Source organism: Rhinopithecus roxellana, chromosome 15, assembly GCF_007565055.1.
Source record: "Rhinopithecus roxellana isolate Shanxi Qingling chromosome 15, ASM756505v1, whole genome shotgun sequence".
In the NCBI taxonomy this organism is placed as follows: Eukaryota; Metazoa; Chordata; class Mammalia; order Primates; family Cercopithecidae; genus Rhinopithecus; species Rhinopithecus roxellana.
In genome coordinates this window covers 27,633,364-27,646,306 of record NC_044563.1, presented here as the reverse complement: position 1 = coordinate 27,646,306, position 12,943 = coordinate 27,633,364, and the positions used below count along the sequence as shown (strand labels likewise).

Sequence of the window (12,943 nt, the reverse complement as noted above, 5' to 3'; positions counted from 1 at the left end):
CATGGGGCAATTTTGTCATTGTGTGAAAAATCATAGAGTATGCTTACACAAACCTTGGTGGTTTCTTCTACATACCTGGGCTATATGTAATCTCTTGCTCCTAGCCTACAAACTTGTACAGCATAATACTGTACTGAATACTGTAGGTAATTGTAACACAATGGTAAATATTTGTATATCTAAACATAGAAAAGTTGAAGCAGAAATATGGTATTATACTCTTATGGGACCATATCATTGTATATGGTGTCTGTCATTGACCAAAACTGTTATTTGGGTCATGACTATAATTTAGTGATGTAGTGGTGTATCAAACTTAAACACAATGATCACTGTTGAGGAAAAACTGCAGTGGGACTGAAAGTTAAATAGTTCTGGTGTTTGATGTAATATAAATGTTTTTTAAAATGTTGATAAGCATACCATTTCTCTTAGAGCTTTTCAATAAAAGAACATGTAAGTTATTTGTGGGATAAGCAATATTGAAAAAATACAAATTTTTAAACTGTATAAATACAAATTTTAAAAAATGTAGCTTTACCAACAAACTATATATTTTCTATATTTTTCTATATTTACATATTTAATTTTATATATTTATGTTATATACTTTATATAAATGTATTTTTACATATTTTATAGTGTCTATGCTCAAAAATATATTCTTGAATTTTCATCAGTCTTAGGCTTATTGTATCACAGAGATATTTGAAAAGTTGACAAGTCTTAGGAAAAAATAATTGCTTTTCTTATTCAGGCATATCTCTTTATTAGTTATCTTAACTCTGCTTTCAATGCTTCTGAGTACCACTCTTTTAATATAATATTCTGATAACATAGCATTAATTTGTTAATTTCCATTGTTTTAAGGGACTTGTCTTACAACAATATAAGAGACCTTCCAAGTTTTAATGGTTGCCATGCTCTGGAAGAAATGTGAGTTGGTCTTTGACTTACTCCTTTTGCTGTGGTATATTGTTTGTTGAGCATTTCCTATTTTTAATAGATGGCTTTAATAGTAAGAAATTAGAAATTCCTGTAATCAGATGTTCCCATACATAACATGTCAAATTGAACCAGATGTATTCATGCAAGCAGCATGTATTAGGCACTTACCTATCAGGCATCCCGTGAAACACTATGCGGGGGAAGTTGGTGTTTTTTAAAAGAAATAGAAAACGAAAACTTGTCCAGCTATTGAAGGAAACCAGACATGCATGCCAGTTCCCATGATGTCCTGTGTTGGACAGTTCTGGTGGAAGTTGGCCAGGAGACGGGAATAGGGAGGCATCAATTCTCCCATTTTGACTCTATTTAGTCCTGTAACTTTATTCCTGTGGTATTTGTTATAGTTGTGTTGTCTTTTGTTCCCTTTCTCCCTGCATCATCTTCCTTCTCTTATGCCTGAGTGGGATTGATGGGGGAGTTTAGATAGCATACCAGTTAATTCCCAGTATAATACGCAATGAAATACCAATTAGTCTGTTTCATTTTATAGATGAGAAAAGGGCAGTTCTCTTTCAACAAGATCACTGTTACAGAAGAATAGTTATTTAAACTTACAAAAAACTCAACTAAGAAATGTTACAATGTTATTTTTCAAAATAGAACGTAACTTTTTTCTCTCTCTATCCCCTTCTCTTTCCTCCTCCTCCTGCTCTCTTCTTCGTCTTTGTCTTCATCTTCTTTCTTCTTCTTTTTTCTTTAGTTCTTTACAGCGTAATCAGATCTACCAAATAAAGGAAGGCACCTTTCAAGGCCTGATCTCTCTAAGGATTCTGTAAGTTTGTCTATGATTATTAAAGACAATAAGTTTTTTCCAAGCTATGTTCGTATGTTGTTATGATTTCCATGTTACTAGATATACTTAAAGATATAATTTTAATTTCAGCCTGAACAACATGGTGAAACCCTATCTCTACTAAATACAAAAAATTAGCCAGGCGTGGTGGTGAATGCCTGTAATCCCAGTTACTTGGGAGGCTGAGGCAGGAGAATCGCTTGAACCCTGAGGTTGCAGTGAACTGAGATTGCGCCATTGCACTCCAGCCTGGACAAGAAGAGTGAAACTCCGCCTCAAAAAAAAAAAAAAAATGTATATATATATATATAAAATTTGTGTTCAGTAAATACTATTTTTAGACTTTTCCTAAAATATTATTTTATGCATTGCAAGATTTTTAGACTTGCAACTTTATAAATAATCTACTTTCAATATTTTTTACTTTAGCTAATTGTTCATTGGCAAATAGAAAAATGTGTAATGTGTATAACTGAAGTGATGTAGCTTGTTGGTTTTCAAGTTATAATAGTGAGGTTTGCCAATTCATTAGGGCAAGGGTAGGCTGACTACAGCCTGTGGACCAAATCCAGTCTGCTTCCTGGTTTATCAATTAAGTTTAATTGAACACTGCCAGGTCTTTATTATTAAAGTGCTGCCTAAAGCTGCTCTCACCCCACTATAGCAGAATTGGTTAGTTGCAGCAGAGAGTATATGACCCACAAAGGTAAAAATATTTACTATCTGGCCCTCTACAGAAGAAGTTTGCTGACCCCTGCACTGGAGTATCTATCATGACAAATAGAGTTCATAAGCCACAGAAGCACTTATTTAAAAAATCATTTGTATTTGACTACATATTTGTTCCGGGTACTCTCATAAGTACTTAGGAATATAGAGGTGACTGAGACAAACCTTGCCACTCATTATGTTCCTAGAACTTTAGTGCAGAAGCATAGTACACTAAATTAGTGAACATTTTTCTTTGTTTTTGAGACAGAGTCTCTCACTCTGTCACTCAGGCTAGAATGCAATGGTATGTACAATCACAACCCACTGCAGCCTCCAACTCCTGAGCTCAAGCAATCCTCCTGCCTCAACCTCCTGAATAGCTGAGGGACTACAGGTGCACACCACAATGTCAGCTAATTTTTTTCTTTTTTTTTTTTCCTTTCTTTCTTTCTTTCTTTCTTTCTTTTTTTTTTTTTTTTTTTTTTGTAGAGATGGGGTCTCCCTATGTTGCCCAGGCTTGTCTCAAACTCCTGGGCTCAAGTGATCCACCCACCTTGGCCTCCCAAAGTTGTTTGGATTATAGGTGTGAGCTACTTTGCCCAGCACAACATTTTTCTATTATAGAAAAAGTTTGAAAAATTGACAGTGAAGCGAAATTACATGTATTGAATATGGTTTTTTAGTATATCCCCTTTAAGAAATATGACACCCACTCTACTAGAAAATATTTAATTGGTAGTTGAGTTGCTGGATCATCGCAAGTCGTAGACTAACTTTCTGGAAGCCTGGGCAGTCATAGGGAAGAAGACTGGCTCCTAGTTGCCATCACTTCCAGAACACTGATAAGTGACAGTAAGAAGCTGGTCTTTTAGTAATTTGGAACCAAGTGTGTTGAGTTTCCTTGTTATCTAGGAAATGTGTCTCGGAATGAATTTATTCACTGTTTAAATTTCCTTTAAGGTTCAGTGTAAGTGTGTTTGTAGATTATTTCTGTTTTATTAATTCTATAATATCAGAATTTCTCAGGGTGTGTTCCTGAATACGGAGCTGGCTCTACTGTTGATGCAATGTTTATTTCCTGCTTAGGAAAAGAAGGGTATCTGCAGCCCTCCTGGAATGCTCTTGTTTGCATATTGATTGTTTGTCTTCTCTCAGGGCCTTATCAATAACCTTTGAGAAGACAAATAATATGAAGTCTGTTTTTATTTTCAGCTTTTTCAGAAACTGGGCTTTTCCTCACTGAGTTAACAGTACCAAAGGTTATATCATATCATTTATATTTTTGAATTGGTATCAGAATGATAAAGTGGGAAAATTCACAACTGTTTTGAAACAGACGCCAGCTAGAATTACTGCCGTATGGAACATATTCCAAGAAAAAGATTGTTGTGAAGGAGAGGCATTCAACATAAACATGAAAAAAATATTGCTGGGCGAGATTGAAGATCTTTGTTATCTTATCAGCAATATTGTGTTACTGCCTCTAATTCTAAAGTATAGTCTAAGTAAGTGGCATTTTGAGTGTTTATTTGAAAGATTAAAATGTTATTCTTATAATTGCAGAGATCTGAGTAGAAACCTGATACATGAAATTCACAGTAAAGCTTTTGCCACACTTGGGCCAATAACTAACCTGTAAGTAGATGATTATGCAATAATTTCATGAAAGTAGTAACTAGTGCTGTAGAAACATCTGTTTTAACATTGTCACATCAAAATGTTTTTCTGTTTAGTTATTCCCTTGTATAAATGGTAAGCTGTATTTATAGTAAAATCTCAAATGGCAAGGTACATGCTAGAACTATCATTTTAGCGCCCCCACTTGAACTTCATCTTAGGGATCTAATATTTATGATGTTAATACATGTACAAATGTTTTCATGTGATTTCTATCTTGGGCATTAACTTGAAGTCTCATTCATATTTTAGAGATGTAAGTTTCAATGAATTAACTTCCTTTCCTACGGAAGGCCTGAATGGGCTAAATCAGCTGAAACTTGTGGGCAACTTCAAGCTGAAAGAAGCCTTAGCAGCGAAAGACTTTGTTAACCTCAGGTGTGTTTTTGTTTATTTTTCTTTTTTGTTGAAGTTATGGTAGGCTCCAAAATTATAGAGTGTCCTGGTTTTTTGTTGTGGTTCTCAGATTTTCTGATAGGCTGTAATTTAAGGGTATTTTCTACCTCAATCTTTGCAACTTTGGTAAAAAATAGAACGTGAACATTATTCTATAGTTTTTAAGAACGTGAACTGGAGCCCTTGATGGCCTCAAAGAGATAATAGAGCTATTAGAATGGTTTTTTAATACAGTGGACTTTTCATTAGCAATAAGATGGCAGGAACCATGTAAATATGAGCCTGCAGAAAACTAATACAATGCTGTAATACTTCATGAAGATTTTAGAGTTATGGGGGACTACATTAAATATAATAGAGGGAGAATATTGTTATGAGGCCGAGCATGGTGGCTCACACTGTAATCCCAGCACTTTGGGGAAGGCCAAGGTGGGTGGATCACTTGACACCAGGAGTTCAAGACCAGTCTGGGCAACATGCTGAGACCCTGTCTCTACAAAAAGTACAAAAATTAGCTGCATGTGGTGGCACGTGCCTGTAGTCCCAGCTACTCAGGGGGCTGAAATGGGAGGATCACGTGAGCCTGGGAGTTCTGGGCTTCACTGAGCTGTGATTACACCATTACACTATAGCATGGGTGACAAGAGTAAGACCCTGTCTCTAAGAAAAGAGAGAGAATATTATTGTTGCAGAAGAAAATAAATATTTTCATTACATTTGTTTAAACAAAGTAAATGTATTTAATGGTATAAATTCACGAATGACCTGGGGCATTAATTTTAAGTGAAACTATCAGTTTCATATGATAAAATGAGCATAGTTAATACATTTATAAAAGGATTCATAAGATATTACTTTAAATTGCAGTACTGCTGTTAAATTTTAAACAGTTTGATTTACATCCAACTGTTAAGTGAGATCTTACAGAAAGGGAGAAAGTCTCCGTGTCATCTGATATCAGAGCTGTCTTCACAGATAAGGAAACTGAAGCCCAGAGAGGATGAATGACCAGCCTAAAGCACATGACAGATCTTTCTGACTCCTAGGCTGGAATTCTCGAAGTTTAAAATACTTTTACAAAACAAAACTGTATCAGTGGAGTTGCTATTCAGTGTAGATTTTACAATTTTTTTTTTCCAGGTCTTTATCAGTACCATATGCTTATCAGTGCTGTGCATTTTGGGGTTGTGACTCTTCTGCAAATTTAAACACAGAAGATAACAGCCTCCAGGACCACAATGTGGCACAGGAAAAAGGCAAGTGCATGAGTTTTAAAAAACAGAACACTCCTTTAAGGCATTGATTAAAGTTTCTGTTAATTATAATCCCTTTGTGAATGATCAATAGGAAATCTGTGAGAAAAATGGCATTCTCTGGCCAGGCGTGATGGCTCATGCCTGTAATTTCAGCATTTAGGGAGGCCAAGGCGGGAGGGTCATTTGAGCCTAAGAGTTTGAGACCAGCCTGGGCAATAAAGCGAGACTCTGTCTCTATAAAAAATTTTAAAACTAGCTGAGTGTAGTGGCATGTGCCTGTATTTCCCACTATTTGGGAGGCTGAGGTTGGAGAATCCCTTGAGCGGAGCCCAGAAGTTCAAGGTTGCAGTGAGCTGTGATTGTGCTACTGCATTCCAGACTGAGCAACAGAGCAAGACCTTGTCTCTAAGAAAAACCAAAACCAAAAAAACAATGGCATTCACTATGCTACCAGCATCTTCAATATGTTACTGAACCTTCTATAAGGAGAACTCACACTTATATACAGAGAAAATCACAGGAAAATATGGTTCTTTTGAGTTGCGTAAGGTTTTAATTAAACATGCTTTGTGTTATATGTTTAGGTACTGCTGATGCAGCAAATGTCACAAGCACTGTTGAAAATGAAGAACATAGTCAAATAATTATCCATTGTACACCTTCAACAGGTATGCCCAGCCTTTTTCTTCGCAGTTACTCATGTTAAACAAACATTAGGCAAATATATCTAAATATCCTGGGTATAGATGTAATTTCTGTAATAGGGATGGTACTAGAGGATCCCGTGAAGCCTTCTGATTTGTGCTTGTGTACCAACCAGCAGCTTAGGAATCTTTTGCAGAATCTCAGGCCTGGGCCTACTGAATCAGAATCTGTATGTTAACAAGCTCCCCCAGGTGAGGGTTATACACATTAGAATTTCAGAGGCACTTTCTTAATGCTCCTTTAACTCTGGGACTAATTCTGTAAGTTAGTAGTCTGTGAAGATTGTATGTGTGTGCTTAATGTAGCCTTGCCTTTCCTTATTTCCCCTCATTTACTTAATTGAACTTTGTAGTTTTAGGAAAGTTATAAAACTGACCCCACATATTTGGTCATGATTGTCATAGTCTGCCTAATCTACTAGAGAAGATATATTTATAATTTTACTGTAAAAGGGAGGCTTAAATATTTTAGTTAAATTGTGTGCTACAAAATAGATTCCTTTGTTAGTATAATATCATAGGATCATCTGGACATTAATTTTATGACTCAGAATTATAAGTATTATGGATTCACTAGTGATTGCTGCTGAATCGTGAGCTTCTTAAAGGGCTACGTATGTATTTTATGAATACTTTCTTCTGCAGAGAATAAGCTCTAAGTTTACCAGATAAGTGAATGCGATTGGCAAGAATCATCTAAGTTTATATAATTTATTTTATTGTGTGTTAGTGTCTATATTAATTTTTAAAGGTTGGGGTGCAGCTTGCTTACTTGTCTCCCTGGAGTTCATGTGCCAGAGAATGTACATAAAGAACTGATGATCCAATGAGAAGGGAACAGGTTTATTAAAGGGGAGGCTGGACTTGAACGTGAGGCATTTCCATTTCTTCCACCCCGAATCTAAACTTGGAGATTGGCCAGGAGGAAAGCTGGTCTGAGCTCATCTCCTTGGGCTGCCATGGGAATGAAATGCAGGCCTGCCTCCCCCTACTCAGTTGTAGTAACACCCAGACACGATGTGCTTGCTGCAGAAGCAGGAAGTGGAGGAGAACTGGGATCCTTCTGTTAGCACCAGAGGAGGCAGCAGGCTTCCAAAGACAGGGATTGGGTGGAGGCTGCTTCCCAGGCTTTTTTGGAGAAGTAACCTTTCTCACCCATAAAAGTGTTCTCAAAAGGTCTCCTGTTCTCTCAGATAGATGAGCTATCCCTCCTTCCATGAAGGATGAGTTTAGATAACAGAGATAAAGATGATAACGAGCTTTCTCTTAGCACTTCCTGAAGGGTTAGTAAAAACGAAATTAAAATGAGTTTCTTACATTATTTGGAAGTCAGATAAATGGTACAGAACTGGCTTTTGAGGTCTGTGAATATCCTAACAATTTAAACTATTTTATTGGATATATCATTTTCATGACAGTTCATAAAACATGTTTTTTAGACAATTGTAATACATAGTTTTCTTGTGTTTCATAGTCAAAATCTTGTTTCTCTTTTCTAATTTTTCAGTAAAACAGTTGTAATTCGTGTCATAACTAACATGTGAAAGTCAGTTACTGGAACATACAGTTCAGCCACTGAAACATACAGTTCAGCCACTGAATGAGTTCTTGCAGTGCTAGTTTGTATTATGTAGGATTTTATTGTACATAGCTTTGTATGAAGAGTTAACATTCACCGAGGTGTAGTCCTAGCTATATTATCTTACTGAATGGCCTTTGTCAGGCCAGTCAAATGATTTGAAATATCAGTTTCTCTGGATGAAAAATGGGGATAATTATACTATCTTAACCTGCTTCATCAGGTTGCTTTTGAAAGCCATAAGAAAATGTGTAAAAAATATGTGTGGATACATCCATATACATACATGATTGTAAAGTATATTGGGGCTAGAAAGGAAGAAGAAAAGGGAGCTAATGTTTATTGAAATCTAACTGTATATCCAGCATCCTGCTTAGTTCCTTATGTGTATAATTTTACTTAAGCTGCACAAGTGTATGAAACAGGCATTACTATTCACAAGTGAGAAAATTAATACAGGTTAAAATTTATACAATTTTAAGTTGCTTTCTTAAGGTAAGAGTAGCAAGTTATGAACCATCTCATTCCAGACCCTCAGTTTATCAAAGACCTCTTATGCCCTAGACATTGTGCTATGTAAATTAGCTTAGATGCAAGAAAAAATGAAAAATTTCACCTGAATATCACTGTTTATCAAATATTTAATATAAAAGAAATATTTATAGCCTTATCAAATATTTAATAAAAGAAATTAAAGTCAGTGTATTTTAAAAATAGCCTGGTCCATGACCAGACTATCTTAGAAGTAGTAATCAGTTCAGTTTTGGTCAAGTAGAGAGCAGATTTAATTAGTCTATATCATTAGTTTTTCTATCAAGCCATATCATTTTCTAAATTGTTTTCTAAGTTATCTTTTATTTCTCTCTCTCTCTCTCTGTGTTTTGTTTTAGGTGCTTTTAAGCCGTGTGAATATTTACTGGGAAGCTGGATGATTCGTCTTACTGTGTGGTTCATTTTCTTGGTTGCATTATTTTTCAACCTACTTGTTATTTTAACAACATTTGCATCTTGTGCATCACTGCCTTCGTCCAAATTGTTTATAGGCTTGATTTCTGTGTCTAACTTATTCATGGGAATCTATACTGGCATCCTAACTTTTCTTGATGCTGTGTCCTGGGGCAGATTCGCTGAATTTGGCATTTGGTGGGAAACTGGCAGTGGCTGCAAAGTAGCTGGGTTTCTTGCAGTTTTCTCCTCAGAAAGTGCCATATTTTTATTAATGCTAGCAACTTTCGAAAGAAGCTTATCTGCAAAAGATGTAATGAAAAATGGGAAGAGCAATCATCTCAAACAGTTCCGGGTTGCTGCCCTTTTGGCTTTCCTAGGTGCTACAGTAGCAGGCTGTTTTCCCCTTTTCCACAGAGGGGAATATTCTGCATCACCCCTTTGTTTGCCATTTCCTACAGGTGAAACGCCATCATTAGGATTCACTGTAACCTTAGTGCTGTTAAACTCACTAGCATTTTTATTAATGGCCATTATCTACACTAAGCTATACTGCAACTTGGAAAAAGAGGACCTCTCAGAAAACTCACAATCTAGCATGATTAAGCATGTTGCTTGGCTAATCTTCACCAATTGCATCTTTTTCTGCCCTGTGGCATTTTTTTCATTTGCACCATTGATCACTGCAATCTCTATCAGCCCCGAAATAATGAAGTCTGTTACTCTGATATTTTTTCCATTGCCTGCTTGTCTGAATCCAGTCCTGTATGTTTTCTTCAACCCAAAGTTTAAAGAAGACTGGAAGTTACTGAAGCGACGTGTTACCAAGAAAAGTGGATCAGTTTCAGTTTCCATCAGTAGCCAAGGTGGTTGTCTGGAACAGGATTTCTACTACGACTGTGGCATGTACTCACATTTGCAGGGTAACCTGACTGTTTGCGACTGCTGCGAATCGTTTCTTTTAACAAAGCCAGTATCATGCAAACACTTGATAAAATCACACAGCTGTCCTGCATTGGCAGTGGCTTCTTGCCAAAGACCGGAGGGCTATTGGTCTGACTGTGGCACACAGTCGGCCCACTCTGATTACGCAGATGAAGAAGATTCCTTTGTCTCAGACAGTTCTGACCAGGTGCAGGCCTGTGGACGAGCCTGCTTCTACCAGAGTAGAGGATTCCCTTTGGTGCGCTATGCTTACAATCTACCAAGAGTTAAAGACTGAACTACTATGTGTGTAACCGTTTCCCCTGTCAACCAAAATCAGTGTTTATAGAGTGAACCCTATTCTGATCTTTCATCTGGGAAGCACTTCTATAATCACTGCCTGGTGTCACTTAGAAGAAGGAGAGGTGGCAGTTTATTTCTCAAACCAGTCATTTTCAAAGAACAGGTGCCTAAATTATAAATTGGTGAAAAATGCAATGTCCAAGCAATGTATGGTCTGTTTGAAACAAATGCATGACTAGAAAAGGATCTTAGGTGTAGTATAGCAATATAATGTTAGGTTTTTCTGATCCATAAGAAGCAAATGTATACCTATTTGTGAATTAAGCACAAGATAAAGAATAGCTGTTAATAGTTTAAAAAATATATTTTAAAATGTGATTTTCTATGACTGAAGAAAATATCTTGCTAATTTTACCTAATGTTTCATCATTAATCTCAGGACAACTTACTGCAGGGCCAAGAAAGGGACTGTCCCAGCTAGAGCTGTGAGAGTATACATAGGTTTTACATTATTATGTTTTCAGTTGCCATCCTTGACAGAAGAGAATCATACATTCTGTTTAAACGATTTATAAATCTAAGACCTGAAGATGTTTTTAAAACAATATTAACAGCTGTTAGGTTAAAAAAAAAGCTGGACATTTGTTTTCAGTCATTATACATTGCTTTGGTCCAATCAGTAATTTTTTCTTAAGTGTTTTGCGATGACACTACTAGGAAAAAAGTAAAAGACTCATTGCTGTGTGGGTTTAGTCGATTTGGCTAAACCACTAACTAATGTGGGGGTTTAATAGTATCTGAGGGATTTGGTGGCTCCATGGAACATTCTTATTAATGAATACTTCCTAATATCATTGGCTCTCCTGATATTTTCCAATTTGTTGGTATGTCACCTAGTAATAGTTTAGATTATATAGAAAGTAAACTGTGGTCAATACTTGCATTTAATTAGAAGAAACGGGGAGTAATTACGACACAAAGTACTTATGTTTATTTCTTAGTGAGCTGGATTATCTTGAACCTGTGCTATTAAGTGGAAACTTCTATACATCTTCCCCATACTATTTTTTACAAAAGAGCCTATTCAATAGCTCAGAGGTTGAACTCTGGTTAAACGAGATCATGTGTTATTAAAAAAAATAGAAGAAGAAGGAATAAAGCTTAGTCCTGTGTCTTTAAAAATTAAAAATTTTACTTGATTCCCATCTATGGGCTTTAGATCTATTACTGTGTGGAGTCTTAAAGTTATAATTGTTCAATATGTTTTTTGAACAGTGTGCTAAATCAGTAGCAAACCCACTGCCATGTTAGTTATTCTGAATATACTAAAAAAATCCAGCTAGATTGCAGTTTAATAATTAAACTGTACATACTGTGCATATAATGAATTTTTATCTTATGTAAATTATTTTTAGAACACAAGTTGGGAAATGTGGCTTCTGTTCATTTCGTTTAATTAAAGCTACCTCCTAAACTATAGTGGCTGCCAGTAGCAGACTGTTAAATTGTGGTTTATATACTTTTTGCATTGTAAATAGTCTTTGTTGTACATTGTCAGTGTAATAAAAACAGAATCTTTGTATATCAAAATCATGTAGTTTGTATAAAATGTGGGAAGGATTTATTTACAGTGTGTTGTAATTTTGTAAGGCCAACTATTTACAAGTTTTAAAAATTGCTATCATGTTTGTATATTTACACATCTGATAAATATTAAATCATAACTTGGTAAGAAACTCCTAATTAAAAGGTTTTTTCCAAAATTCAAGTTATTGAAAATTTTTCATTTTATTCATTTAAAAACTAGAATAACATATATAAAATGTTTTAATCTTTGTGCTGTATGGTATGAAATACAGTATTGTACTCAGTGTTTTGAATTATTAAAGTTTTTAGAAAGCAATCTATTTTGCCTTAATTTAAAACTAGGTATACTAATGAATTTAGTTTTAAAGTAAGCAAATTAAGTATTTCTAAGTGGACAGTATTAGAAGAAATGTTGGAAGTAACCATTAGAAAACACCATTTTGATATTTATTTGTAAATATATAAGAACATTTTGCTGAAATTTGGAAAAAGGCTTTTATCCTATGTCTGAACTATACTCATGGAAAACAGATTATGAAATTTCAGAAAAACCATTGATTCAATCTTTATCTAAAAAGCAAATGATTAAAAAGTCTGTATGATATTAAATGTAGTCGGTTGCCCAGATGCTTAGAAATACTTCAGTATTTACAATCACTAAGTCCTCATTTTACAGATGAGAAAACAAAAGGCTTAATGAAATTTAAGTGAGTCCCTGAGTCACAGCAAATTAGACCCCAAACCAGAACCCAGTGCCTCTTCATTTGGGACATAATTTTGTGTGTGTGTGTTTGTTTTAAACTTCATATATGCTTGAAATTTCCATAACAAAAAGTAGAGTAGTATAATTACCTCACCTCCCCACCCTTCACCCCATACCTGTCACTGCTTTGACAATTATCTGCAGCACATAGTGAACCTTGTTTCATCTTCATCCTATTCACTGACCCCCTCCAATCCCTCTGCCCCTTGCATTATTTTGAAGCAAATTTAAGACATCATATTGTTTCATCTGTAAATACTAATGTCTACGGATAAATTTTTAAAGTTGCATAATATA

The 12,943-nt window shown here is 35.4% G+C and overlaps 1 protein-coding gene across 2 annotated transcripts in view; it reads left to right on the top strand.

Annotated features, from left to right (window-relative positions):
* The window catches only part of LGR4 (leucine rich repeat containing G protein-coupled receptor 4), a 108,346-nt gene extending 96,147 nt beyond the window's left edge, over nucleotides 1-12,199 (top strand). The window contains exons 12-18 of one of the 2 annotated variants that reach the window (XM_030918432.1): nucleotides 871-936; nucleotides 1,709-1,780; nucleotides 4,076-4,147; nucleotides 4,442-4,567; nucleotides 5,726-5,841; nucleotides 6,426-6,509; nucleotides 9,015-12,199. In XM_030918432.1, the coding sequence (XP_030774292.1) occupies nucleotides 871-936; nucleotides 1,709-1,780; nucleotides 4,076-4,147; nucleotides 4,442-4,567; nucleotides 5,726-5,841; nucleotides 6,426-6,509; nucleotides 9,015-10,291 (1,813 nt within the window). In that variant the 3' untranslated portion in view covers nucleotides 10,292-12,199. The remainder of the gene's footprint in view (nucleotides 1-870; nucleotides 937-1,708; nucleotides 1,781-4,075; nucleotides 4,148-4,441; nucleotides 4,568-5,725; nucleotides 5,842-6,425; nucleotides 6,510-9,014) is intronic. The other variant, XM_030918433.1, reaches the window with a different exon arrangement.
* Nucleotides 12,200-12,943: the final 744 nt, after the last annotated feature.